General features: G+C 26.7%; 6 protein-coding genes across 13 annotated transcripts; 2 read left to right on the top strand and 4 right to left on the bottom strand.

The window, feature by feature from the left end:
- Window positions 1-46: 46 nt before the first annotated feature.
- On the bottom strand, window positions 47-1,899 carry LOC127061735 (E3 ubiquitin-protein ligase TM129). The gene is made up of 6 exons (XM_050989029.1): window positions 1,547-1,899; window positions 1,202-1,451; window positions 924-1,113; window positions 642-836; window positions 425-573; window positions 47-332 (listed from the first exon to the last, which is right to left on the bottom strand). Exons 1-6 carry the CDS (start codon window positions 1,746-1,748, stop codon window positions 209-211), a joined length of 1,110 nt encoding a protein of 369 aa, XP_050844986.1. The 5' UTR covers window positions 1,749-1,899; the 3' UTR covers window positions 47-208.
- A 95-nt stretch (window positions 1,900-1,994) lies between these two features.
- On the top strand, window positions 1,995-8,501 carry LOC127061727 (adhesion G protein-coupled receptor A3). 3 transcript variants are annotated; one of them, XM_050989012.1, is made up of 14 exons: window positions 1,995-2,259; window positions 2,575-2,785; window positions 2,870-3,013; window positions 3,096-3,167; window positions 3,245-3,316; window positions 3,508-3,579; window positions 3,668-3,751; window positions 3,835-4,164; window positions 4,250-4,386; window positions 4,452-5,303; window positions 5,400-5,646; window positions 5,711-6,004; window positions 6,098-6,974; window positions 7,058-7,252. In XM_050989012.1, the coding sequence occupies exons 2-14, from the start codon at window positions 2,598-2,600 to the stop codon at window positions 7,106-7,108; spliced, it is 3,420 nt and encodes a 1,139-aa protein (XP_050844969.1). In that variant the 5' UTR covers window positions 1,995-2,259; window positions 2,575-2,597; the 3' UTR covers window positions 7,109-7,252. The 3 variants fall into 3 exon arrangements, with proteins under 3 accessions (XP_050844969.1, XP_050844967.1, XP_050844968.1); XM_050989010.1 differs by having other exon boundaries at window positions 6,098-8,501; XM_050989011.1 differs by lacking the exon at window positions 3,245-3,316 and having other exon boundaries at window positions 6,098-8,501.
- Window positions 8,502-8,945: 444 nt separating this feature from the next.
- On the bottom strand, window positions 8,946-10,804 carry LOC127061734 (oxygen-dependent coproporphyrinogen-III oxidase). The gene is made up of 2 exons (XM_050989028.1): window positions 10,521-10,804; window positions 8,946-10,393 (listed from the first exon to the last, which is right to left on the bottom strand). Exon 2 carries the CDS (start codon window positions 10,368-10,370, stop codon window positions 9,201-9,203), a length of 1,170 nt encoding a protein of 389 aa, XP_050844985.1. The 5' UTR covers window positions 10,371-10,393; window positions 10,521-10,804; the 3' UTR covers window positions 8,946-9,200.
- A 145-nt stretch (window positions 10,805-10,949) lies between these two features.
- Window positions 10,950-13,619, top strand: LOC127061731 (serine--tRNA ligase, mitochondrial). Of its 2 annotated transcripts, XM_050989023.1 has the most exons (5): window positions 10,950-11,319; window positions 11,527-12,257; window positions 12,345-12,512; window positions 12,607-12,860; window positions 13,120-13,619. In XM_050989023.1, the coding sequence occupies exons 1-5, from the start codon at window positions 11,242-11,244 to the stop codon at window positions 13,125-13,127; spliced, it is 1,239 nt and encodes a 412-aa protein (XP_050844980.1). In that variant the 5' UTR covers window positions 10,950-11,241; the 3' UTR covers window positions 13,128-13,619. The 2 variants fall into 2 exon arrangements, with proteins under 2 accessions (XP_050844980.1, XP_050844979.1); XM_050989022.1 differs by lacking the exon at window positions 13,120-13,619 and having other exon boundaries at window positions 12,607-13,036.
- A 54-nt stretch (window positions 13,620-13,673) lies between these two features.
- Window positions 13,674-16,376, bottom strand: LOC127061733 (protein krasavietz). 3 transcript variants are annotated; one of them, XM_050989025.1, is made up of 8 exons: window positions 16,231-16,339; window positions 16,017-16,141; window positions 15,535-15,606; window positions 15,045-15,325; window positions 14,652-14,956; window positions 14,242-14,485; window positions 13,931-14,150; window positions 13,674-13,831 (listed from the first exon to the last, which is right to left on the bottom strand). In XM_050989025.1, exons 3-8 carry the CDS (start codon window positions 15,593-15,595, stop codon window positions 13,683-13,685), a joined length of 1,260 nt encoding a protein of 419 aa, XP_050844982.1. In that variant the 5' UTR covers window positions 15,596-15,606; window positions 16,017-16,141; window positions 16,231-16,339; the 3' UTR covers window positions 13,674-13,682. The 3 variants fall into 3 exon arrangements, with proteins under 3 accessions (XP_050844982.1, XP_050844981.1, XP_050844983.1); XM_050989024.1 differs by lacking the exon at window positions 16,017-16,141 and having other exon boundaries at window positions 16,231-16,376; XM_050989026.1 differs by lacking the exons at window positions 16,017-16,141; window positions 16,231-16,339 and adding an exon at window positions 15,963-15,982.
- Window positions 16,377-19,669: 3,293 nt separating this feature from the next.
- Window positions 19,670-25,554, bottom strand: LOC127061729 (insulin-degrading enzyme). Of its 3 annotated transcripts, XM_050989017.1 has the most exons (15): window positions 25,187-25,517; window positions 24,820-24,851; window positions 24,333-24,529; window positions 23,773-24,273; window positions 23,199-23,401; window positions 22,877-23,125; window positions 22,413-22,805; window positions 22,213-22,322; window positions 21,974-22,118; window positions 21,257-21,367; window positions 21,069-21,189; window positions 20,750-20,956; window positions 20,384-20,676; window positions 20,065-20,274; window positions 19,670-20,005 (listed from the first exon to the last, which is right to left on the bottom strand). In XM_050989017.1, the coding sequence occupies exons 1-15, from the start codon at window positions 25,202-25,204 to the stop codon at window positions 19,760-19,762; spliced, it is 3,036 nt and encodes a 1,011-aa protein (XP_050844974.1). In that variant the 5' UTR covers window positions 25,205-25,517; the 3' UTR covers window positions 19,670-19,759. The 3 variants fall into 3 exon arrangements, with proteins under 3 accessions (XP_050844974.1, XP_050844972.1, XP_050844973.1); XM_050989015.1 differs by lacking the exon at window positions 24,820-24,851 and having other exon boundaries at window positions 25,377-25,554; XM_050989016.1 differs by having other exon boundaries at window positions 24,820-25,517.
- Window positions 25,555-26,044: the final 490 nt, after the last annotated feature.

Here is a 26,044-nt window from a genome sequence, read left to right as displayed (position 1 = left end):
TCTATTAATTCGTAATTGGTAACGTGGATATTCAAAATTGCATATATATATTGCTATTATTTACGTTCTTATTTATGAAAGAGATACATTTTTATCTTATAAAAAATTATAAATTTTGATTTAATATTTTTAAAAATATATCTGCATAGAAAGAATATAGAATTGATCTAATATATTAATATATATTAATACAGTTGTACTTCATATGTTATTGATTTACAGTTTGTACAGGACATACATCTAAAAGACAAAATTTTGCTCTGCATACAGGGCAAGTACATTTAGAAGACAACCATATTTCTGGTGTATTTTCATCTTGTCTTGATGCAAACCTGTATTCAATACAAATATTTGTAAATTAGAAGTTCAGATAATCATAGAAAAAAAAATGCATTCTAATAAAAACTTGAATAGAAGAGCTAACCATTTTGCCATACATTCAATACACCACATCGGCCGACAATGACAAATTGTACATTCGTCAGAATTTGGTCTTTCAGTAATACTTCCACAACATTTATTTAATTTTACATTAGATCGTACTTGCATACATCCAATACAATTCTCTAATTCCTATAAAATATAATAATAAATAAGATACATCATTAAATATTTGATATATATTATGAAATATTTATTACCTGTGTAGTTTCATAAAAAGGATTTTCTAATGCTTGTTCTTTGAAGACATCAATAAATCTATCCAATAATGTTTTATGAAAAGTAACATCTTGTAAAATGACTATTGGTTGTTGTACTTTGTCTTGCAAATCCTTGAAAGTAAATGTACTTATTCTTATATCAAACGCTTCTGCTCTTATTCTGGTAGGTTTCACCTGCATTATAATTTTTGTTTTTATTCGATAAACAAAGATATATACTTTAAAAAATAAATAAATAATATTACAAATAATAAATGATACCTCAATATTAATAAACTGGACTTCACCTCTAGCTGTATGAGACATGGCATGAGTATCACTTTTGCTTACTATTAAAGCAGTATCACTTTGCCGTGCAATATATAACTTATAAGAAGTTATTTTAATTATCCAATTATCTGTTACAATAACTCTAGTTACACTACTTGTATCAATTAAAATTTTATCTATTCTGAAACAAGTTCAGTTATTATAGGTAACATAATTTTATACCATATATAAAATTTATATGAATATATAAAAATTATCGTTGTATCAACCTTCTATATTCTATATCAATCTCAGAAGCAACAGACATCCAATTAGTATTATCATCACAATAAATTGAAAGATTTTGTACTATTGGATGCATCTTCCAATTGTTTTCTGACCATTTAAAAATTGTATATAAAATATATGCTGGTCCTGCTATCGTAACAATAATAAGAATTGACCATAGTGGACTTTGATAGAACAATTGTATTTTTTGTGCATCAACATGACCAAATAATATCAAACCTAAAATATAGCCTAAAAACAAAATTTACACAATTGCATTATGATGCGATAATACAAAAAAAATAAAATTGATTTAAATTTATATTTGTTCGGAAAATTAAGTTTACCAAATGGCAATAAGGAATGAATGAATAACGTAATTACGCTTCTTCTAATATGATAATTTATAAATGATTCAGTTTCACTGCCCAACCAGTTTGCAAATATAGTCTTTATTGTTAGACCAGTAGAAACAAATTCAACTGGAGGATAAATAATGCAACCAGATATTAAACAATAAAACAACGTATAAAAAAAGTAAGTAGACATCTTAAATAAAAAATATATAATACTGTTTAGAAAAAAGTCAAATCATAAAGCATAAAACGATAAAAGCTCTCTTGATTCAACTGCACTTCTAGCTTCGACAGTTTTTTTGAACATAATACGCACACGCACACAACAATTGCATATCTGCTAAATATCATATTGTTAAACATTCAAGATTATAGTTCCCTAAAAAATAATCAAAAATTTCGTTTTAAATTAAACCAATCAGCTATGAGGATGTTACACACGTCACATACAATAGTGTATTCAGAAGGTATCCAATGAGTTTAGAGATTAAGACATTGAAGTTCAGTTGAGTTCAGCAGTTTGCTACATGACGTTTGTGTACGAAGGATTCATTCCGATTATTGAAATACTGTTCGCTCATTTTGTGTATTTTTATAATAATTACAAACATTGATTTTAAAAATGATGTACGAAAGAAATGTGGACACAATGTAAAAGGCACGATTGAATTATTGGCCTAAGTGCCGTAAGTGCTCTTAATGCCGTAAGTAAAACATTTTTCTATATTATTTATTTCAATATTATTTTATTTTTTCTTAATGTTTTATCGAATTATTATAATTAGGAATGAATAATGGCATTCTTGTAAGCATATAGAAAATAATTATGAATTATATGAATATCTTAATTTTTATTTTGTCGTTTCCTATGTATACTTTACATTTTTTTTATTTTCATTATAAAAATACTAATGAATATTATGAATGGATATAATACGAAGAGTATATTTCTATGCATAAAGTATCTTTGTATCCATTTTATCTTTAAGTATTAATTAATCTAAAGTCTTTCTATACAGAAAAAGGCTAATTTTTGACAAACATGAAAGGTGTCCTTTCTCTTTTAATTTTGGTCCAAATAAGTGGGATTATAAGTCATCCCTGTCCAGAACAATGCATGTGTAAACTTATTGGTGCACAAGCAGAAGGATTACGTGTTAAGTGTGAAGGACATATACAAGAGATTAAAGAAATCAATATTGATGAAGTCAGTGTAGAATTAGTACAATTGTAAATATTACTTTATTATTAATAGAAAAATAAAGTATTATGAAGTGTATTTTAACATATTTTATTTAAAACACTTTGTTATAGGGATCTATGTAAGAATGAAATTTTTAGTATAGAGGCTAATATTTTTAAGAATTTAACAAATCTAAAACGTTTAGATTTGTCAAAAAATAAAATTTCTTCAATAGATGAAGAAAGTTTTAATGGCTTGGAAAATTTAGAAAGATTGTAAGAGAACATAATTAAATTATGATATTTCTAATATTTTATTTAAAGAGGTTTAAAGAGATAATTTTAAATTTATTTTTAGGGATTTGAGTAAAAATCAAATTTCTACAATAGATACCTATGCCTTTAAACGATTGTCTAATCTAAGAAGACTGTAAGTTAAGTATACGTGAGAAAATATCCTCCTGAGTGCTTCCTTTGACTTATATTTTATTTACTTTTTTTTACTAGTGATTTATCTGGAAATAAAATAAATATGGTGATGCCATCTTTATTTAATGATTTGCTGAATTTAGATCGCTTGTAAGTGGAATTTTGCATCTCTTGTCTCATATATCACTTTACTTATGCTGCTTCTGCTAAGCACTATTCTATAAATTATATTTTATAATTCTATTTAGTATGCAATCGTCGATTAATTCGTTTATATAAACATATGGTGCATGTGTATATTACTATAAGAAAGTATGTTGCTAGAAAATTAAATGTTTCAGAAAATTAAGTGGAAATACTCTAACAACTTTAAAAGAAGGTACATTTCATAGACTAAAGTTGCTAAAACAATTGTAAGTAAAAGAAAACATTTGCAAACTGATAATTTAATATCAATGAGATTTAATTTCCAAATTTGATAGAATTTTTTATTATATATAGAGATCTATCCAACAATCCATGGAAATGTGATTGTGAACTGTATTGGTTTCGTTATTGGCTTCACAATACCTCTATCAGATTAAGGTAAAGTTTTATAAAAATTAAATAAATTACAATGTGTGTTCCATGTTTTTTATATTAATATTAATTTGTATTTACTGTTGTAGTCCACCTGCTAAATGTGCATCACCAACAAATATCAAAGGGCAGCTTATAAAAAAATTTAGATTTTTAGAAAATTTTCATTGCCAATGGGCATCACCATCTGTTGAATTGCGACCAATTCAAAACCAAATAGTTTTTGCTGGAGATTCAATAACTTTAAAGTGTAGAGCACCCAGCATTATAGATGATAAAAATGCAAGACTGAATTGGTTATGGTATCCTAATACAACCACTGAAATTTTTGATCTTGATATATATAAAGATCCACAAAGTAGTTTGCCTAATATTAAAATCGAAAATAGATATCTTTCTGACAGTGGTATTGTTGACAGGTAATGTTATATATCACAGATTTTATTCTATGCTCAATTGTTATATTTCTGATTTATAATACACTTCTTATTTCTTTTTATTTAGTTCTCTTAGTATTGTTCCTGTAAAGGATGAACACAATGGACAATGGAATTGTTTTTTAACCTCTATGAATGGAAATAGATCAAAAGAAATTAGTGTAATAGTTATATCAGAGCAAACTCGTTATTGTCCTTTAGCAGGTATAAAATATATGTTACTTTCTTCATTTATATTACATATAAAATATTAAAAATAAATCTTTCAGTAACTAGAAATAATAAAGGAATATATACATGGCCTAGAACAGTAGTAGGATGGAAAGCAGAATTGCCTTGTGAAGGTAATCTCTTATCAAATTTAATGCAAGTATCTTTGAGAGCAACATATCATTGCAATGCATCTGGATTTTGGGAAGACTTAAACACAGATATGTGTCCATTTGTATCTCACACTACTAAGGTTTTGGAACAATTTTCTAAAGTAAATCTGTCTCTCACATTAGGCAATTTATTAGAGACAGCAAAACGTTTTAAAAATTACACTGGTGAAGGTGTTAAATTAACCGATCCTATAGAAATTAATTTTATTACCTTGACAATAGAAAATTATTTAAGTTTTCTGGATGAAGAAAAAGAATTGGGTAATATGCTTATTGATGTTGTTGAAGCATTATTAAGTTTACCAAAAGAGATATTAAGGACTGCTGAAATTAATTACAAATCATGTACAAGATTAATTAAAGCTGTAGAAACAATCACGGAATTCACTCCAACAATACAAATGCATAAAAAGAATATGGCATTGGAAGAATTTAGAGTTAAACGTGATAGTTTCACTGGATTAATGTGTACTTGGTATACTAATATTAATCCAATTAATGATTTAGATAAACGATCACTACATTGTACAACAAATAACAGAACAATTCCTGTCAATACAAAAGATAAAATAATTGAAGCTTCAATTCAGTTACCAGCAACATTATTGCAAAATGTACAAGATGCCATAGTATCTCATAAACTTATGATTTCAATGTATAATGATAATAGATTATTTCCTAAAATTGTAAATACTGACAATATGGATATTTCAACATCTGTAATTGGCAGCAAATTGAGTAAGCAAATAGAAAGTTGACTTGAATTTAAATTATTCTTAATATAAAAAATATGTACTTTTTGATTAGTAATTTGTATGTTATCATTATTTTCAGTTGGATTAACATTAAAGAATTTATCTGAGCCAGTTTATATTATGCTAAGAGCTCCTTTGCATCATTATATTGGTAAAAAACCAAAACCTGTAATTTGGGATGAGACGTTGAATGAATCTGGAGGTTGGATTAGTGATGGATGTCAGTTATCAAATTTATTCAATAATTTAATAGTATTTCAATGTAATAAATTAGGATATTATGGACTTTTACAAGATGTTTCATATCTTAGTCAGGATGGTTTTAGGTAATTATTAATTTTATTACATATTTTATCATTTTATACAGAATTTTATCATTGATGTTTTCAGTATCAACGGACCCAAATTCAAATATTCAAATCCTGCTATATATGTTGGGACTTTCATTACAATAATATGTTTATTAGTTACTTCAGTAACATATATTGTATGTTACTCTTCTATCAATATGCCAAAGAAAGTAAAACATTGCGTTATTAACACTTGGTTTGCAGTAGCATTATTATCATTTATTTATAGTATTGGTATTCAACAAACTGAAAGTATCCAAATTTGTCAAGGCATTGGTCTTGTTTTACACTATCTATCACTGAGCTGTTTGTTATGGATGGCAACATCTGCTAGGTGAGTACATTGTATTAAAGTGTTTTTTAGTACGAATAATGTTATTATTCTGTTATAGTTTAAAAATAAAAAATTGATTATGTTTATTCACAGTAACATGTATAAAAAATTATCAAAATCTGACCTCGATGTTATATCAGATGATGAGCCTCCAGATCAACCTATACCTAAACCATTATTAGGTCTTTATTTGGTTGGTTGGGGTATAGCTTTAATAATCTGTGGAATATCTGGTGCAATTAATCTACGCGAATATGCTGGATATTCATATTGCTTTCTTACAACTGGACCTGCACTTGCTGCATTATTTATACCAGCTGGAATTTTAATTGTCTATATCATCATCTTTCATTTGTTAATTAGATGTACTCTTCAAAATATAGATACAAATGCTCAATTATCTGAGAGTACTCAGGCTACGGAAAATATGGATTTAGAGTTATTAGAACCAAACATAAGTCCAGTAGATGGAAATAGCGTACATAGTACACAAACAGTTTCCTCAGATGTTGTAGATCCGGAACATTCACAGATCGCACAATTAAATGGCCAAACAGTAATCTTACTATTGTATTTAATATCTTGGTTTAGTGCTGCTGCAGTGACTATAAAACCTTTCAATTCTTATATTCCTTTTGTAGAAATTATATTTGCAATTATTTATGCTGTTTCTGTTAGTTCACTTGGTATATTCATATTTTTATTTTACGGAATTGCACGTAATGATGTCCGATCACAATGGTTGAAAATGCGTTGTTGGCTTCAAAGAAAAAAGAATCGTTGTTGTAGAACTCGAAGCGTATCAGATGCAAATCCTGTTATTCCAACACAACCATTAGTACAGAATATTGTAGCTCCTCTTTCTAATTCCCAAGCTACACAAGTGACTTCTGATACAAATTCTATGAGCTCTTCAAGACAAACAGCGAACAGATCTCATACATGTAATACTTCAAAAATTACAGATCTTGTAAGTAATCAAGATCCTCTAATTATCACAGCAAAGAAGGTGCCCAATGTAAATTTATTAGTATTGCATCGTCAACAATATAGATCAAACAACTCTGTAACTACTTACACAGAACAAGGAGCAACATGTGTTGAAATGTTTTATAATCCACATCAAAGTGGAGTGGCAAGGAAATTTTTTAAGAAACAACGACGACATACGAAACACAATAACCTTGGTCCTAGAAAACAAGGTGATGGTGGTGGCACAAGCGATGGTGGTAGTTGCATTTCTATACCCCGACCTGCTGTAAAAGTGGAAAGTAATATTGAACGAAGTATTTTAAGTAGTAGTGCTAAAGTAAATAATACAAATATACATGTAGAATTAAAAGCAGTTAGTGATACGAAGAACGTGAATATTCTCTCTGATAGTGGTGGTAGTATCTCTGAAGAAAGAAATATTCCAATGCGTTTTGTTATTGGACAAGATAATCTTGTACGAAATGTAAAAAAGGTAAACAATGATTGTACATTGCAAGAAGAATTTACGAGAAACAATGCATTACCGGATTCGTCAAGAAGAACTTCATGTCAAAGATTATATTCTAAATCTGTAACTACTCATGACTCTGATGCAGACATAAAAACTGACGAAGAGAAATACTTAAAGAGTGTTTCACAACAATGTAGTTTAGAGTATAGTTCTGAGATAGATTCTACTACCCAAATGACAAGTGAAAGAAGCGATCAAAATTTACCAGATATCTGTGAAACAGCAGAAATGTTAGATACTGGAAGATATTCCAAAATTAATGATAGTGATCCAGAAGTACAAACAAAGCCAACTACGAGATGGTTATTTCAGTCTATGAGCATGTATAATCTTCCATTAAATGATACTAAACCATTTCAAAAGAACTATCATAGTTCATTAAACGATGTCACAACTAGAAATTGCGAATATTCTAAACCATCTTTCACAAATGTAGCAAATATCGATAGTTCTGATCTCTTTGATACAGTTCCTGAATCCAAAAAATTAAATAATAAATCAGAGCAATCATTGACTGAAGTAAATAGTTTTATCAGTGATAATGCATTTACATTAGTAAATATAGAATCATCAATTTCTAATGATGTAGTTAATATTGTTGATACTTCCAATTGTAATGAAAAATGTGACTTCCATTTACTTAAAGAATTACATCTATCAAATTTAGAACAAAATAATAGTACATACGAATTGACGAAAAATGTTGAATCAAATTTTTATTGTCTAACAGATATTGCATCTACAGAAAATTTATGTATGATGACTACCAATTTTGAATCCATAAGTGAAACAGAAAATATACCAACGAACACAATTTTCGAAAATGTACAAGAAAATGTAGCCACTGATTTATATGTAGATGCTTCAGTGAATCATTTATCTATAATGAAAAAAGAAACAAGTGTATAATGTAATAAGAATTTTTATGTGTATATTGTGAACATCATATTTATTGTATCTTAATTTTCAATTATATAAAAAAGATTTCTCGAATATTTTGCTTTTTATATTTACATATATGAATTGTCATATGTTTATTAAAAATTGATATATCGATCATATAATTAAGAAATTCCGATTTTTAAATAATTTATGATAAAAGATAAAAATTTATCATGTATACACTTTATTCTTGATTACCATTACCAGTAAACGTGCCAAAGCAGTTGCATTATTTGTATACACATTATTTTATGTAAAATGTATTTATTTCATAAATGTGTGTACATAATTAAGACTGTCTTCAGAATTATAAAAATATTATCATTGTGTAACTTTTTTTGTATATTTTTTAATATATAATTTTTTGTTCTTAATGAAGACAGTTTTTATTTTTTATTTCATGTGTTTTTTAAATAATCTTAATAAAGAAGATAGAAATATATATACTACAAAACTATCTTTTAAATGAATTTTTTATTTAACTCAGATTTAAACATTACGCTTGTTTATACATAATTTTTATTATTTTATATATATACAAATATAAAATATTATCTTAGAAATATTACTAATTATATTTTACAAGATTGAAGTTATTCAACAAAATAATTGCACACAATATTATTATTACTCAATATTATGTGTGTGTGTGCGTGTGTGTATGATATTAAAAATATATATTCTTTATATTATTAAAATTAATTCCCCATCAAATTAATTTATATAATCGATTTCTGACAATAAACAATTTTATGTTGAATTTAACCAATCTTTTGGATTTTTAAGTACTTCTACAAGTTTTGCTTCTTCTGAATTTGGATTAGGTTCATGCATGTATTCCCATTTAGCATTCAAAGGTAAAGACATTAAAATACTTTCATACCGAGCACCAGGTGTATATAATCCAAATTTTGTACCACGATCATATATCAAGTTAAATTCTACATATCTTCCTCTGCGTAATAATTGCCATTGCCTTTCAGCGTATCCATAGCCATCATTTTTATGTAATTTTACCAGTGGAATATAAGATGGTATAACTGCTTCTGCACATGATTTTACAAACAGAAATGCTTCATTCTGACTTGGGATGTCTAAATCATCAAAAAAAATTCCTCCTACACCACGACATTCTCCTCTGTGATTAATATAAAAATAATCATCACACCACTTTTTGAACTTTGCATAATATGATAAATTATGCTTGTCACAAGCTTTTTTTAATGTGCTATGGAAATGTTTCACATCTTCTTCATTCAAATAGTAAGGTGTGAGATCTGTACCACCTCCAAACCACCATTGAATTGAACCATCTTTATTTTCAATTTCAAAATATCGATAATTAAAATGTATAGTAGGAACCATGGGATTACGTGGATGAATAACAGCACTTACACCAGCTGCAAAAAATGGTAAAGATCCTTCATCTATTTGTTTTCCTCGTGCTCTCATTTGTTGTATTGCTCCTGGAGGCAGTAAACCAGATACTACAGAAATATTAACACCAGCCTTCTCAAATACAGTTCCATTTTGCAAAACACAAGTGATACCACCACCTCCTTCTGCTCTGGCCCAACGATCTACTTTAAAATGAGAATTATCATCTTCTAAAGATTCCAATTGTTTACAAAAATCAGCTTGTATTTTTAAAATTAGAAGTTCCATCTTTGTTTTCATGTCATCAGGATTTTTTTGTAGTTTATCAACAGAAGTAATAGGTTGTGCCATAAAATTACTGACATTTAATATAGTTTGTGCTGCAATAACTTTACTACTAGATACATTGTATAATACAATTCCAGTCGCAACACCTGTTCCAAGAAATGTTAAAGTCATCCCTTTACTGTGAGATCTAGTTAAATGATTATATAAAATCCCATGAAATTTTTTCCATTTTTTAAATATTGTCCTAGCAGCCATGATTTTCTTTTAATGAAACAAAACTATAAACAAAAAGTTTGTATTATTAACAAGTTTTTTTTAAAGTTTATATTTTTAATATGCACTACAGAATTTATATTAAAATTTACATTTAGATTTATAAATAATAAACTATAACATTACACTTACACTATATTATATTTAGAAAACAAAAATTACTTAAAAAGTACAGTTTTCGTTTATATTCTAAATATATAAACGATAGTTTCGATAAAATAAAGAATTTGATACCAACTAATATTGGTTATATCGTAAATTCTATGAAAAAGTTCGCATCATATTAAAGAATTTTTATATATTATAACACGTTCAATTTTATGATACAGTAATATTTCATTATATACTCTTTATAAAATTACACTGCATATTTCTATTATAAATCATTTTAAAATAATTTTCTTAAACTGATATATTTCTTTTGTCCATCAGCGCGCTATCAAACTAGATATAATTTCGATGTAATCATTTAACATACATAATTGGAAGCATGAAGTTAGAAATCAATTTCTGAATATTATTTATATTAATGTTATACAATTATATCTTAATAGAATCTAAAACCGATTGTGTAATGATAAATAAATACATAAAATAAATTATATTATATATTGTCCTTTAATTGATATACATGTTAATTGGTTTGGTAAGAAATTAATTAATGTGAGAGAATTTTTTATATTTTTATTCATATTTATGGTGATTTAGATTCTATTAATTTATGTCTGATTTAAAAATTCGATTAATAATACAATCGTACAATAATAAGTACACGATGTTTTACTTAAAGTAGAGAATTCATATTTAGGTTATTTATTCATATTCTGTGGATACATAATATTTTAATATTGTTATGAATTACTCAAGAATTAAGATGAAATGTAAAGAAGGATTTCGACAATTTATAAAGATCAGGAGACTTTGTACGCAGGTGGGTATTTTATAATTTTTTTAATTTTACATAGACTAAAAAAAAGTTTTAATGTGCTATGAAGTAAATATTTATATACATTATTTTATATTTATATATAAAAAAATTTAGAAAAATAATAAGATGCATACAATTCGTTTTGAAATAATCTTTTCTGTTATTTTGAAAAGTTAATTTTTAGAACTAAAATAAATGTTTCTTTTATAGTTTAAAAACTTAACAGGAAAGAACATTGAAGAAAAAAAAATATGTATGCCAGAACCAGAATATAATATAAAATTTTTATGCAATCCTTCAAATCGTGATTACATTAGAAATAATGTGAAAAAGCGGAAGGGAATTGGTAATATAGATAAAGTTCTTGAACTATATAAACAAACAGAAAAACATGAAATGTTTTTAAATGAATTAAGCAAGATACCGAATGATACAGATTCAGTTGTATTTAAATATGGAGATACACCACATAGATTAAAACTATGTGGGTCTAAGCCTGAATTTAATTTTGAGCCAAAAGAATTTTCTTATTTAGCTAAAAAGTTAAAACTTATGAGGACACAAGGATTGGGAGCTTTAATGGGAAGTCGATGTTATATATTTCAAGGTGAATTGGCTGAATTAGAAAATGCTCTTATTCATTACACAGTAAAAAAGTTAATTAAACATGGATTTCAACTTGTGTCTGTACCGGACATTATACCATCTGAAATCATAAAAAGATGTGGCTTGCTAACAGATGGCCCAAGATCACTTGTATATAATTTGAGCAGAAATTATGGAGATGATTATAGCTTGTCAGGAACAGCTGAAATGTCATTAGCTGCAAAGTTGATTAATTCTAAATTTTCTTATAAAGATTTACCATTAAAAATGGCAGCTATTAGTAGATGTTATAGAGCAGAAATATCAAGCATTATGAATGAAAAAGGAATATACAGGTAAGATACATCATGTACTTTTATAATTATTATAAATTAATTATTGTTGTAAATATTGTTGAATTATGACTTTCTTTATTCATTCAGGGTTCATCAATTTACCAAAGTTGAAATGTTTGCTTGCTCTGAACAAAATAAATCTTCAGAAATATTTCAGTATTTACAAGATATACAGGAAGATTTATTCTCTTCTCTGGGACTACATTTTCAAATACTTGATATGCCAGCTCATGAATTGGGTGCTCCTGCTTATAGGTAGTTTATTTTTTCACTTAGAATAAATGAATAATTCTTCAGCTTCTTAATTTTATAAAAGTAAAAAATTTAATAAAATTTGTGTTTTTAACAGAAAAGTAGATATGGAAGGTTGGATGCCTGGAAGGAAACTATTTGGTGAATTGTCAAGCTGCAGTAATTGTACAGATTATCAGTCTCGCAGATTAAATATAAAATATCAATCACATAATGGCGAATTTATTCATGTTCATACATTAAATGGTACAGCGTGTGCAATACCTCGTATGATCATTGCATTATGTGAAACTCATCAAAGTGAACATGGGCGTATTAAAATTCCAGAACCATTGATACCATTTATGAACGGTAAAACATTAATACGAAAACAACCAATTGCATCAACCAGCATATATAAATAAGATTTTAGAAAAAAAGTATAATTGATATTGATACATTGTTACAATTTGTTATAAGAGAAAAACTGTTTATGAAATATACAAATCCTTAAAAATATAAAATCAATAAAATACATGAAAAATTGATATTTTATATATTATTTGTTTAATAAACCCATATTTTGAATAATTCTATCATGTCACTAATCTGTCAACTCTACATTTTGTAGGAAAATAGGATTCACTGAAACTTCAAGTCTTAAACACACACCACCTGATAGTATATTTTCTATAAACTAATACAATATTATCATACAAAGAAAGATGGGATTCCGAAAATTGTACGTACACAGGGATAAAGATTTTTTTTTAATAATTTCTTTGTTATTCCGTATATATTTTGTGGCGGAGTTATAAAAATGTAACACAAAATATTTTTTCTTAAAGTAATACAATTCAGAGACATTGTAAATTTACAAGTCATCTTCCACGCTAATTGGTAGTCAATATTATCATTGTTGTTTTCTTTTTTTTTTAACAATTTAAACATCTTTTTGCATCTGTCTAACTGGAGTGTGTCTGATTTCCACGCATTGTTGTTTGTCCTTTCAATTCTTCATGCAGTATTGATAATTTCATCGTTTATTTAAAATGTCTCAATTATTTTGGACAGAATGCAATTTACTTATTGGCAATGATGTTTATATTTTTCTGAAATAAAATGAATCTGTTAAATATAGAACTTTACATATTCTTAACATCAATAGTTGCTGATTATATTCACATCTGTAGATTAATCCTCTTCTCCTGATTCTGACTCTTCTTCAGCATTTTGTAACCACTCTACAAATTTTTTCATTTGGTCCAAAAAGAGCATTTTTCCTTTGACAGAGTGTCCCTCCTTGTACCACTTCAGAATCACTTCTTCTGATATTACGTCAGCTAAAACGTATATAAAAAAGAATTTATTATAAGAGAAGTTAAGAGTATGTATATGTATAATATTAGAAGAAATAATACTATTCTTATATATAAATATACTTTTGTAAAAGAGTAAGACGATCTTCTGGAAGACTTTCATAAAGCACATGTTCTCATAACAGAACTCCTGGACTTTAAGAAGGAGAGCAAGCTCAGATTTGGCAGTGCATGTAAAAGCATCAAACAGTGGAGTATACATTTTTAAATGTTTCACTGCTTGTTCAGCTACCAGTTCTTCCTTTTTATTCCATTCAGCTTGAGTCATTACAACGCTCCAAATCTGAAAATACATGATTTTAATAAAATGTAATTAAAAATATATAAAAAATATAGGTGTATAAACAATAAAAACGTCGAATGATCGCAATTACCAATCCAATCACTTCATGTTCAGGGATACCACTTCTTTGTGCCATTTCTTTGACATCTAACATTATATCCTTCATAGATCTTTTGTTAGCTAAATCATCTATAAGAGACTGTTGTAAATCCCTCTTTGCTTCTTGACTTGCCTGAGCTTTATGAAGCTTTACTATATCAGCTAAACCAACAGCTTCAAAAACAGATCGAAAATATTCTTCTGTTCGTTTATTTGGTGGCACAAATTCCATTAACCTATTTATTGAAATATAATATTATATATTTTAATTAAATTAAAGAGAATAATATTGTATAGTTTATAATTATTACTTTTCCTTTTTACTTAAAGAAATATTAAACAAATTTAATAAGTATTCTTTATTGAAGTTTTAATAAACCAAATTTAAAAATTTTAACATACCTTCCTTCAATTCCACCTTTCTTGAGTGCAGTCATTAAACTAGGCAGACCTTTTTCTTGTTTCCAAGTCACAAAGACTTCTAGTAAAAAGTCTAATGCTAAATTGTCCTTAACCAAATGCTCATTTATAAGAACAGAAAGGACAATGGGTGGTACAGATCCATTAGAGATCCATAATGCTGTCATTCTTGCTAACTTGATTCTGTTTTTAGGTGAAAACCCTTTCATAAAAACTAATACCTTTTTCATTTCTTCCTCAAACATTTTTTCCAAGTACTTGTAACGCCGCATAAGCTTGATAAAGACCTGTTAATATGACAATGATAATGTATAACATTTTTTTATATTATATAAGTATTTATAAGTATATTATATGACTTAAATACATTAGTACCTGTTCAAAATTTCGCATAGATTCCATATCCTCTGGTTGTTCAAAAACGCAGGCAGTTGTTTTAACAGGCTTGTCGCCATCTTGAGCTATAGAACCTCCTGGTACAAGGAGGCCACCAGCTATTAAGATGTCAAATAAGGCCTCTCCGTATCGACGATAGTCTAACTTGGAGCCAGCTGAATCTAAATACTTAGAAATTGCTTCTAAATCGTTACCAGTTTTCTCCAGACCAAGTAAAATTGCATCTCGAAAACCCGTTGGATCATACTTTTCTCTTTCATCTGTTCAATATAAAATATTTCAAACGATATAATGATAATATTTTTATTTTACTTCAGTAAGTATTCAGTGATCAATTTAAACATTTATCATTAAATATTTGTTGTTGATTAATATATGATATGTAACATATTCTTTTTGGCTAAAGAAATTATTCAAGAACAAATATTATTTGTTTTAAATATATGAAAAATATATAAATAGATTTTACCTCTTTTTCTGGTCTTTATGCGCTGACCAGATAATATTGGTTTTTCTATTTTTTGACTCATACAATACCCTTCTGAAATAATAAATAACAATAATATTATTCAAACATATTATATGATTTCTTTTGCAAAAGTTTCCAAAAATGGTGATCAATTTTTATTTATGAAATACTTATGCTTCCAGTGTTATTTTGTTTTTATTATATTATTTCCATAAAGAAAAAAAATATATATATAAAAATTTAAAAAACATTCTTTCATATATAAAATCTAACGCATGTATATTACTTTTTATCTTTGTATTATTGTTTGGCGGGGAAATAAATTGTACTAGAGATGAGTACAGACATTGTCACACGAGTTGTTAGAAGTCAAAAACGACGCTCTAATGACCATGTATAACTGTAATATTTAACTTCCAAGTTATTACCTGTATATTTCAAGAAATTACGTGTATTAATGTTTTTAATTTTCTGTACTTAACTTGTTAAAATCGCACACGATAATAACTTTCACTAATTATAGAAATATAACATAGCACGTATAAGTTTCGAAGTATTGCAAGTCTGAGGTTAAGGTCGCGTAGACAGATCACGATGGCCGAAATCTCTGAAAATCCTTTAACCTTGTAGAATGTACGAATCGTACGGTGAATACACGATACACCTTAAAGGAGATTATTTTTAAATTTTGCTTACATTAAAGCACGTACAACTGTAGAACCACTCTTTTACAGGCGTACGAGTGATATGAGGTGCTTCAAGGAGGACTCTGGACACTCGAGGTCAGCGAAACCAAAGAGAATCAGTCAGGGAAGAAGCTATAGTTAGCAAATTAGAAATAAGGAAACAATACTTACAAACTTGCCATCACATATCTTCTGCGCCATCTATAGTGTTCAAGAGAAGAAATATGATCGGAAATAGGCTGTAACTCTTCCCAAAGAACAATCACTGATTGGTGCAATTTAAAAGATTATAGAAAATGATATAAAATGATATTTGATTCGATTAATAAGCACATAATTATATGCGAGATTAATCGATTATTATTCATATTGTCTAATTCTCGATATAATCTAATTATGATAATATAATCTGATATATCAATGGACAAGTATAGAAATCTTCGACTAGGCCCATTTCGACTCTTCGATTAACTTTAATCAACGATTAACTCGATTAACAATGTAACCAACAGTAAAATTTTTAATTGTATATCTTTCTTAACCTAATTTTCGTAATACCAATAACTACATCAAAATTACATACATAGTATGGAAAATATATATTTTCTTGACTTATTTTAATTAATATTCTGTTTGTTCCATACTATAAAATTTTTAAATGGTTATTGATATCATGAAAATATAGATTAAGAATAATATATGTAATTAAAAGTGGGTTTTAATCTTTCTTTGACAGATCTCTTGTAAACTGTACTTAAAACTTAACCCTTTGCATTTGAATGTCTTTTTTGAGAGAACACAAAGTTGATTAGTAATAATGAAGGATGAACTGATTCCACCGCAACTTTTTGAAAAATATATGTTTCCCTGAAATTTTTTATTTAAATAGCACAAGAAAGCAAATCAAAATATGGTACAATCATCAAGATAGATGAAAAAAATATCAGCCAGTTTTACATGGGAAGAGAATGTACGTAATTCACGATAGTCTGAGTGCCTTTTTAATTCGTTTAAAGAGAGCAATAAACAGGATTTGTATAACAATGATATGTGAATATTCTTTGTAGTGAAATTTGATAGCATAAACAAGCAATCCTAAAATTAGAGAAAGAGATTTTCCAAGTTGAATTTAATTTGTATTGAAGTGTCAGGCAATACAAAACAGATACAAGTAGCACTAACAAGTCATAAAATCATAAAAGTGATATTCTTTTGATATATATCACTTTATAATTCTATAATTTACAATTAGAGATTTCAACTCATTTATTTATCCATTTTTTTTTTTATTACAACAATAACAAAATGACTAAATACAAATAAGTTTTATGACATAAGCAGTAGTGAAGACAAGTTCCTGATAAATATTTATACAGACATGTTAGGAAAAATAAATATTAAGTCAAAAGAAGACAATAATAATAAATAATATCATTCAATGAAAAAAATGAAGAAATCTAATAGATAATGATAGTAATGAAAATGATGTAAAAGAAAACATACTAATAAAAGACAACATATCGTCAAGTGAAGATTGGGAAGACATCAATAAGTTAGACTTTCTTTTAACAACAACCAGTTTTGACATACATCACCAAATAACCGGATCACAAATACCTAATAATATAAAAGAATTCATAGATTATTTTACTTTAGATTTTATAAGTGAATTAGTAGATAATATAATAAAAAAGATAAATTATTATGTTAGTGAAAAAATAGGAAACAAACAATTCTCACACAACTTGGCACAATGTTATCAAACAAGAATTTCTAGTTTTCATCGCCATTATTCTAAATATATGGTTGATTCAAGTGCCAAATATACAAGAATATTGATCTACTGCTTCTAATAGTAGAATTTCTTTCTTTTTCAAAACATTAAATAAGGACAGATTTCTGCAAATCTTTTGGATGCTTCATTTGAAGAAACCTGAGTGAAACAATGACACAATTAAAACTGGTATTCAAAAGGTTAACAATTATTTGGAATATATAGATTCTTTTATTAAAATACTAATTTAAAGGGAGTTTAGATAATATTTTATATCATAAGGCAATTTTTGTTAATGTATCTATGGTTATATTTAAAGGCAGAATATTATTTATTATTAGAGCAAAATATCGTACAATGCAAATAAGCCAACCAAATGGGATATACATATATATGTACTAGCTAATTCAAAAATTGGATATCTGTTTTCAATATTTCCATATTTTGGCAGCATAACATCAGAAAACATTTCTTGACCTGATGTTTCACTAAGTACAAAAATCCTATTACATTTATGTAAAAAGTTGTTAGATAAAATTCCTAATGTAGAAGGATACCATATATACATTGATAGATACTACAGCATCATTATTTTAGCAGAAGAATTGCTAAAGATGAAATGTCATTTTATTAACACAATAAAAATTAACCAAATAGGACTACTGATACAAGTAGAGAAACCAAAATTTTTAACAAAAAAAAAAAAAAAAAAGAAAAAAAAATAGTTGCATACAGAAAGAATAATATTAAGCTTCTTACATAGAAAGATAAAAGAATTGTTACAATATTCAACACATATAATAATATAGGAATCCAATTTACCATCAGAACATTTTGCGATGGAAATATTATATCAGTCAATAAGCCTAAAATGGTTTTTGTTTACACAGTAAATATGAGCTGTGTTGATCATATGGATCAATATATTTCAACATATTGTTTTATGTGGAAATAATCAAAATGGTAAAGAAAATTATTTTTTTGGGGATAGGAAATGTGTTATTAATTCTTACATAATCTATCAAACCTCAGAAGAACAAAAATAAAAATAAAAAAGCAATAACACATTAAAAATTTGTCAAAAGCCTTATAAATCAGTCGAGAGTTAATTTTTGGGAATCAGGAACACATTTATCAACATCTTCATCAGACAATAGACTGAACAACAAACCATATATTCCCAATATGGGGGAAAGAAAACGGATTGTATTATTCATTCTTATAGGAAAAGTCGTCAAACGACTTACTATCGTGAAACTTGTATAAAGCAACCTGCATATTGGGTATTGCTTCCAAATTTATCATATTATAGAAAATTATGAAGAATAAAATTTTGATTTCTTTTTGCAAAAATACTTTCCTCCATATCTACAAATTCATATAAATCAAATATCATTATAATGCGTTATTTAGTTACAAAGTTATACTATATAACATGACACGTTTTCACGACAAAGTGCTATCGAGTTGTTAGTATACAAAGGATTAAAATAAAGGAGAAAAAGAAATTAAGGATAAAGTAGAAAAGAAATAAGTGGATGATAAATTTACTTCAAATTGTATCAAAAAGATTTATTTAAGGATTTAGTATAATTTTTAATGATTTTTAAAAGGAAAGTATTTCTGGAAGTATTTCTATTGATTCCTTACATTAAAAAGAAAATGCAACACAAAATTTAATGAAAAATACAAATACCGATATACATTTTAATGATTTACATTAATTTAATGTATTAAGTATACATATTTATTTTAATTAACATTTTTATAATTTAGAAGAGCATGTACCCTTTCTAGGTATATTACAAAAAGGTTTTAATAGTGGATATAAATGTTGGCTAATTTTAAATGATACAATATCATCAATTGTCTTCATTGATGTAATAGTTGCATCACTTAAAGTTTCATCCGTTTTCTCATTATCTTTTTCTGTTATTACTCCTGCACCATCCTCTGCCATGGAAATGACATAAACACACAACTTATGTCGTGTCTCATCAAAAACAATTTCCTGCAAATATAGATTATGAAATAATAATAATAGATAATTTTTTTAATAACTATATATACCTTAAAAAATTGTAGTATTTGTTCTTGTGTTATAGTCTTTAAATAAGCAACTTCAATATTTGCTCTATCAAAATTATACTGTTGCGATGATATTTCATTCCAAAAATCAGTAGTCAAAGACGTTAACATTTTAGGTTTTTCTAAACGTTGCGCCGCTAACGACTCTTTGTGTCTATTGAATTCCTCCTCTGACATAGTTGTTATATGATTCTATATTTCATTAAAAATAGGCAAATGTAAAGATGTTGTTGAAGAGTTAAATGAAATAGTTAAGAGAAATTATATGAAACATATTATCATCATTAAAATTTGAACCTACCAACATAGTATTCATAAATTCGTCAATTCTTTTTTCTACGTATTTTGGGTGTTTATCACTTTGAATGATAACTCTTAAGCCCTGTACACCATTTGTTCTTCTTATACCACTAAATACAATGTATCCCAACTGTTCTTTTGTTCTTAAGATATTGAAACATGGTTCTGAAATTATTTGCGTTAAAAGTTCAAGTAACATGTTTGATTTTGTTGATTGCAGACCACTTTGGTAATATACTTCAGTACAAGAACTTTTGTGAAATTGATTTTCTACTTCAAATAAAAAGTGACACCCTATAAATTGAATTAAATGTGATAAAATTAATATTATCATTAAATCAGATATAATAAGTACATTACATATTACCATCTTCTAATTTAATTTCACGTTTCAGTATCATTTGCTTTGGTAGAAGTGGTACTATATGTGGTATACTTTTGGTTAATTGTGATTCCACTATGTGAACCATATCAATGGCTTCTGACATTGTCATATTACCATGCACTAAACTCTCTATGTGTATTTTACTTAAAAATTGTGGTATGAATTCTAATACTCTTTCAGCTGTTAGATCTAAGAAAATATACATATATATAGATATAATAGAAAATAAATCAAGATAGATACAAATTTAGAATAAATTTTGGCAAATTTATAACAAAATAACTACGAAATATGCACTTACAAGAACTTGCTTCTAGTAATTCATCTTTTACCCATACTTGTTCTGCTAATAAAACAGCAAGGTAATATACTGCATGCTGATATGGCTGTTCAGTTCCAAAATTTTTTAATCCTCGAATATACTGAAATTTAAATATTATATTAACATATTTTAATTAATACTGCTAGAATATTTGCAATTATACGTACATTTTCTTTTAAGATTTCAAATCGTTTCGGTTGAATTTTGAAGTTGACTATTCTATCCATGATCTTCTCTAGCAGCACACTTTGTTTGTGATCATAGCCTCCAATCATTAGCTGAGGGCATAGTTAATAATGACTCTGGTTGAGTCTATATTTTTATTCTTTTAAAATTCAATGGTGGATGAAACTATTTATTTTGATCACTCAAAAATAAACTGTTCTAAACTCCTCATTTCTTCTGTAAGAACCCATATAGTAAAAAATATTTCAAACAGGATATATATATATATTTTTTTTCTGAAGTAGAGTAAAATACAGAAAAGAAAAAGATCATAGTCTAAGATATATAATCTAATGGATATATTGTGTAAATAATGAAAATTGTTTTGAATCCAATATATATATATTACATATTTTAAAATATTAATAAAAGTTTTTTATTTGCTCATTACAGAAGAAACATGGATAATTTATATTGTTTTATGTAAGATATATTGAAGCATAATATTTTATACTACTAATGCATTTAAAATTATAATGTATAAAATTACTAGCTACTTTTATCACACTGTCAGAAGAATATATACGTTTGTATGATTATATATAACTATAGACTAACAAGAAATTAAACTGTTATGAAATTTAAATGAATGAATGAATATAAGTATTTAATAATAATATATTTAAAACAGTATGTAATTAATGAATAAATCAACTTACCATAATTCCGTATTTACTGTTGGTTATTTCCCATTTTAGACCAGCTAAATGTGCAGCATATGCATACTCAGTCAGAGAATCACGAACCAATTGTACAAACATGTATAATAAGTTACAATTAATAGGATCTATATATGCAAGTGGACTGTGGAAATACAAAAAGTTATATAAAAACGTTGGTCATTATATGAATATGAATTTTGTATTAATATATCATTTTGAGAAAATTTATATTATACCTCACAAAATTAAAAATAAGATTAGCTTTTGGTATTAAAAATTCATCATCCTGTTTAAACCACACTCTTAATAATGGAGTATCCTTTATAATCACAGGAAATTTGTCTAACTAAAAGTAAAAACGAATTATTATATAATACAATATGTATATCCATATTTACTAATGTGAAATAAAAAAAAATTAATATTATTTACGTACATCGGGTTGTAATTGTTTCATATCAAATTTAGTTGGTATAAACTCATTTTTAAGTGGTAAGTGTAGATCTGAATTAAAATTAGATGTTGCCCATTTATCAATTATTTCTGGTTGTATCTTATCCTTTTTAAATTTGGTTCCATACCATTTTTCTGTCTCATCAGCTATATTTTCAAATAATTTTCCAACTATTTGTACCCTAATATTTTTTGGTACGAGATATTCCATTACCAAATTAATTAACTCAGGTTTCCATTCTGGGAAAAGACGTTCTGCAGTTAAGACTTCTTCCATAGGATACTCCTGTAATGCCTGTACTACCGAACTCACATATGCTTGTGGTGAAATTTTCTCTTTAAACTGAAAATTCATTGCTGCAATATCTCGATATTCCTACAAATAAAAATATATCTTATAAGTAATATATAAAACATAATATAAATAAATATGAATTATGTTTATACCTTATAAATCCATTCAACTGGTCCTTCTTTCTTAAGCATATTAATATATGCAAATGTTAGCATGATAATATCATCAATATGATTAATACCTTCCTCAGTTAAATCAACAAAAACATGCAGGAAGCTAAATCCTCTAGGAGATGCTGGTCTACCTGCTACCAAAGAATTACACCAATTTCTTGCTTTAAGGGCTGAAAGTAATGAACCTTCTCCTTCATGTCCCAATAAGTGTGATATATAATGTGTTGGCTGAAGAATAAACATAAATTATAAAAATATGATCATAAAAACATGAATATATTCTAAAAATAATTCTGATTACCGCAGCATTATAATGTTCTCGCATATCAGGAATAGGAAATATCATATTTAAGTTTCGTAAATCTTTTATCGGTACAATATACCATTTAGTTTGGAAGTGTTCCTCATCGAAAGGGTGCTCAGGCCAGACTGGTACTTCTACTTCTTTGTTTTTTACTTGAGAAAATAGATTCACTACTATCTTTTCAAGGTCGTCCAAACTCTCTAATTAATGGATGTAAAATTATATTGATATTGAGAAATATACATCTTAAGACTTTTACTACGGCTAAGCTGGCCTTGTAGCTGTATTGCTGTATGGACGGCTCTACCGCTAAGTGCGTATTAACTATATTAGTATCACGGAGTGCGTATTAAGTATATTAGTATCATGATAGCGGTATTTCGATGTCTTTAATTACATATTTATTTATATTTACATTACTATAAAGTAATAATTAAATAAGTTATTTTTCTATCCACTATAGTAGTTTTTTATTTTTATTGGGAAACTATTATAGTAGTATATAGCATCTAAGGAGTTAATAAGTAAATAGTTTAATTCTAGGAAAGAATATCGTATCATAGTTACATACCTTTCCCAAGAACACATAAAGCCATAATATTGGCAGAATAATAGTTCTCATGAAACTCAAGCAATTTCTCTCTAACGCTTATACCTTTCCGTTTTGGTATAATATCCAATGTTTCTCTGTTACCAGTACCAAATTTTGAAAATGGATGGTTAGGATTGGATGATGATTTATCCACTTGGCGAAGGCGCCATGAATCATTTGTTATATTTTTTTCATGTTCAGAATGTATAGCATTTAATTCTAATTCTGTCAGTGATTCAGTAAATAATGGTTTTAAAAAGAATTGAGCAAAACGATCTAATGCATCTTCTAATTTATCTGGAGTAACATCAAAATAATAATTAGTTTGATCCATATAAGTCACTGCATTACTTGTACCACCATTTTGAGATAAAAACATATTATAATCATTTTCTTGAGGATATTTCTCTGTACCCAAAAATAACATATGTTCACAAAAATGAGCTAGACCTGGTAAATCATCTGGATCACTCATATAACCTTAAAATAAAAAATATATTATATATAAAAGTAATGAATTTATGAGTTATAATAATTACCAATATTAACATCCATAGCTGCAGCACTTTTATCGGTTGTTGAATCACTTATCAATAATACTTTCATTTTATTGGAAAGTAATAAGCCTCTATATAATCTTTTATCATTTGGTGATTTGGTAATTTCATATCGTTTCTCAATATAATCACGAACTGGCATATTTGCAAATGATGTTTTTTTCTCTGGAGAACTACGTCTAAAAATTATGATATATTTATACTATATACTAAAATATAAAGTAAATACGAGAAAGTAAAATATTTTACTATTATATTCAATATTATATTTTACTAATATAATCACGAATTGGTATATTTGCAATTGATGCTTTTTTCTCTGGAGAACTACTTCTAAAAATTATGATACATTTAAAATATATAGTAAAATATGAAGTAAATACAAAGAAGTAAAATATTTTACTATTATATTCATACATATTTTTATATATAATATTAATAAATAATATCATTATATGTAAACTCTTACTCAAAAATTATAGATTCCGTATGTGAAGTTTCCTCATTTTGATGAAGAGATGACATTATTATAATTATTAATAAAAAGTAGATTATAAAAAACAAATAGTTATTTAAAAATTATATAAATTATTTGAAATAACCGTATAAAAATTATAAATAAACTATCATTTAAAGTAATTTTGTTTAATAATTCTATTTAAATGTACTTGGTAATGAAAAATAATCAATATCATGCAATGTTAATTAAAATTAACTTAAAAATGTGTCTAGCTTGTAATTATAATTTTTTCAACAGTATGTAACAAAGTAATTGATTATAATTATTTAGTATTGTTTATATAATAGATAAACTTTAAGTTCTCATAAATGTTTACTTTAAGTTGTATATTCATATCCACTTAAAAATGTTAGCACAAATAATTATAACAAGGAAAGCATGTATGATTCACGACACAACTTAACGATTTATATAGGTTATATTTGAATGACGACGTTGATAGTTACAAGGTAAAGATACGCAGATACATGTATGTATGTATGTACGTATGTCATATAGTATCATACCTGAAGAATATTAAAGATTGAGCAGGTATATAAAGTAAACGACATTTAAATATATGTGTGAAAAACATTTGATAAAAAGAATTGAATTGGAACACTCATTAAAAAGTTCTTGAGAAAAGCCTAAGTACTTTCTGATATATATGTAACATCATATATCTCATGCTAGTTAATCATGAAGTAATGTATTTAAATGAAGTAAGTTGCAATAATCTCATTTCAGTTAATTTCTAATCTATCAAATACGTTTTTTAAAGTCAAATAATTTTTATATAGATTTAAAAATTTTACTTTTAATTTATAGAATTTAAATAAGAATTCTTAATTTAAAAGTATTATTTTTTACTTGTGATAGAATACAATTTTAAAATATTAAATTTGTTGCAGACGAATAAAAAGTGTAGTGTATTGTAAATGATTGGATAAAAAGTATAGTATATATGTAAAATGATTCTTATTTGTAAAATTCTATCGATATTATGTGGATATTATTTTAATAAAATTTATAGAATTATGAATGCTAAAATCACCATTTATAGAAATGATTTTATTTGACGACCGTATATTTACACTGATTTACAATAATATTTCATAGTACATTGTTAAGTAAGAAGGTGATTTTTATGTTACTTTTTCGCACATTGAAGATGATAACTTTATATATAGTATAT

Source organism: Vespula vulgaris, chromosome 2 (genome assembly GCF_905475345.1).
Source record: "Vespula vulgaris chromosome 2, iyVesVulg1.1, whole genome shotgun sequence".
Classification (NCBI taxonomy): domain Eukaryota; kingdom Metazoa; phylum Arthropoda; class Insecta; order Hymenoptera; family Vespidae; genus Vespula; species Vespula vulgaris.
This window is presented reverse-complemented; position numbering and strand designations above follow the sequence as displayed.

Bases quoted from the DNA above. Each gene is read 5' to 3' on its own strand.
- LOC127061735 (XM_050989029.1), bottom strand. From the start codon at position 1,748: ATGTCTACTTACTTTTTTTATACGTTGTTTTATTGTTTAATATCTGGT. The intron at 1,452-1,546 runs GTAAACTTAATT...TTTTGTTTTTAG, and splicing joins TCATTCCTTATTGCCATTTG to GCTATATTTTAGGTTTGATA. The intron at 837-923 runs GTATCATTTATT...ATTATAATGCAG, and splicing joins TCCAGTTTATTAATATTGAG to GTGAAACCTACCAGAATAAG.
- LOC127061727 (XM_050989010.1), top strand. From the start codon at position 2,598: ATGAAAGGTGTCCTTTCTCTTTTAATTTTGGTCCAAATAAGTGGGATT. The intron at 2,786-2,869 runs GTAAATATTACT...ACTTTGTTATAG, and splicing joins AGTGTAGAATTAGTACAATT to GGATCTATGTAAGAATGAAA. The intron at 3,014-3,095 runs GTAAGAGAACAT...ATTTATTTTTAG, and splicing joins TTGGAAAATTTAGAAAGATT to GGATTTGAGTAAAAATCAAA.
- LOC127061734 (XM_050989028.1), bottom strand. From the start codon at position 10,370: ATGGCTGCTAGGACAATATTTAAAAAATGGAAAAAATTTCATGGGATT.
- LOC127061731 (XM_050989022.1), top strand. From the start codon at position 11,242: ATGAATTACTCAAGAATTAAGATGAAATGTAAAGAAGGATTTCGACAA. The intron at 11,320-11,526 runs GTGGGTATTTTA...TTTCTTTTATAG, and splicing joins TCAGGAGACTTTGTACGCAG to TTTAAAAACTTAACAGGAAA. The intron at 12,258-12,344 runs GTAAGATACATC...TTATTCATTCAG, and splicing joins AATGAAAAAGGAATATACAG to GGTTCATCAATTTACCAAAG.
- LOC127061733 (XM_050989024.1), bottom strand. From the start codon at position 15,595: ATGAGTCAAAAAATAGAAAAACCAATATTATCTGGTCAGCGCATAAAG. The intron at 15,326-15,534 runs GTAAAATCTATT...TATATTGAACAG, and splicing joins CATAAAGACCAGAAAAAGAG to ATGAAAGAGAAAAGTATGAT. The intron at 14,486-14,651 runs GTATGTTAAAAT...TTCAATAAATAG, and splicing joins AAAGGTGGAATTGAAGGAAG to GTTAATGGAATTTGTGCCAC.
- LOC127061729 (XM_050989015.1), bottom strand. From the start codon at position 25,444: ATGTTTTTCACACATATATTTAAATGTCGTTTACTTTATATACCTGCT. The intron at 24,274-24,332 runs GTAATTATTATA...TTTTATTTTAAG, and splicing joins AGCTATGGATGTTAATATTG to GTTATATGAGTGATCCAGAT. The intron at 23,126-23,198 runs GTAATCAGAATT...TTTATTCTTCAG, and splicing joins GAGAACATTATAATGCTGCG to CCAACACATTATATATCACA.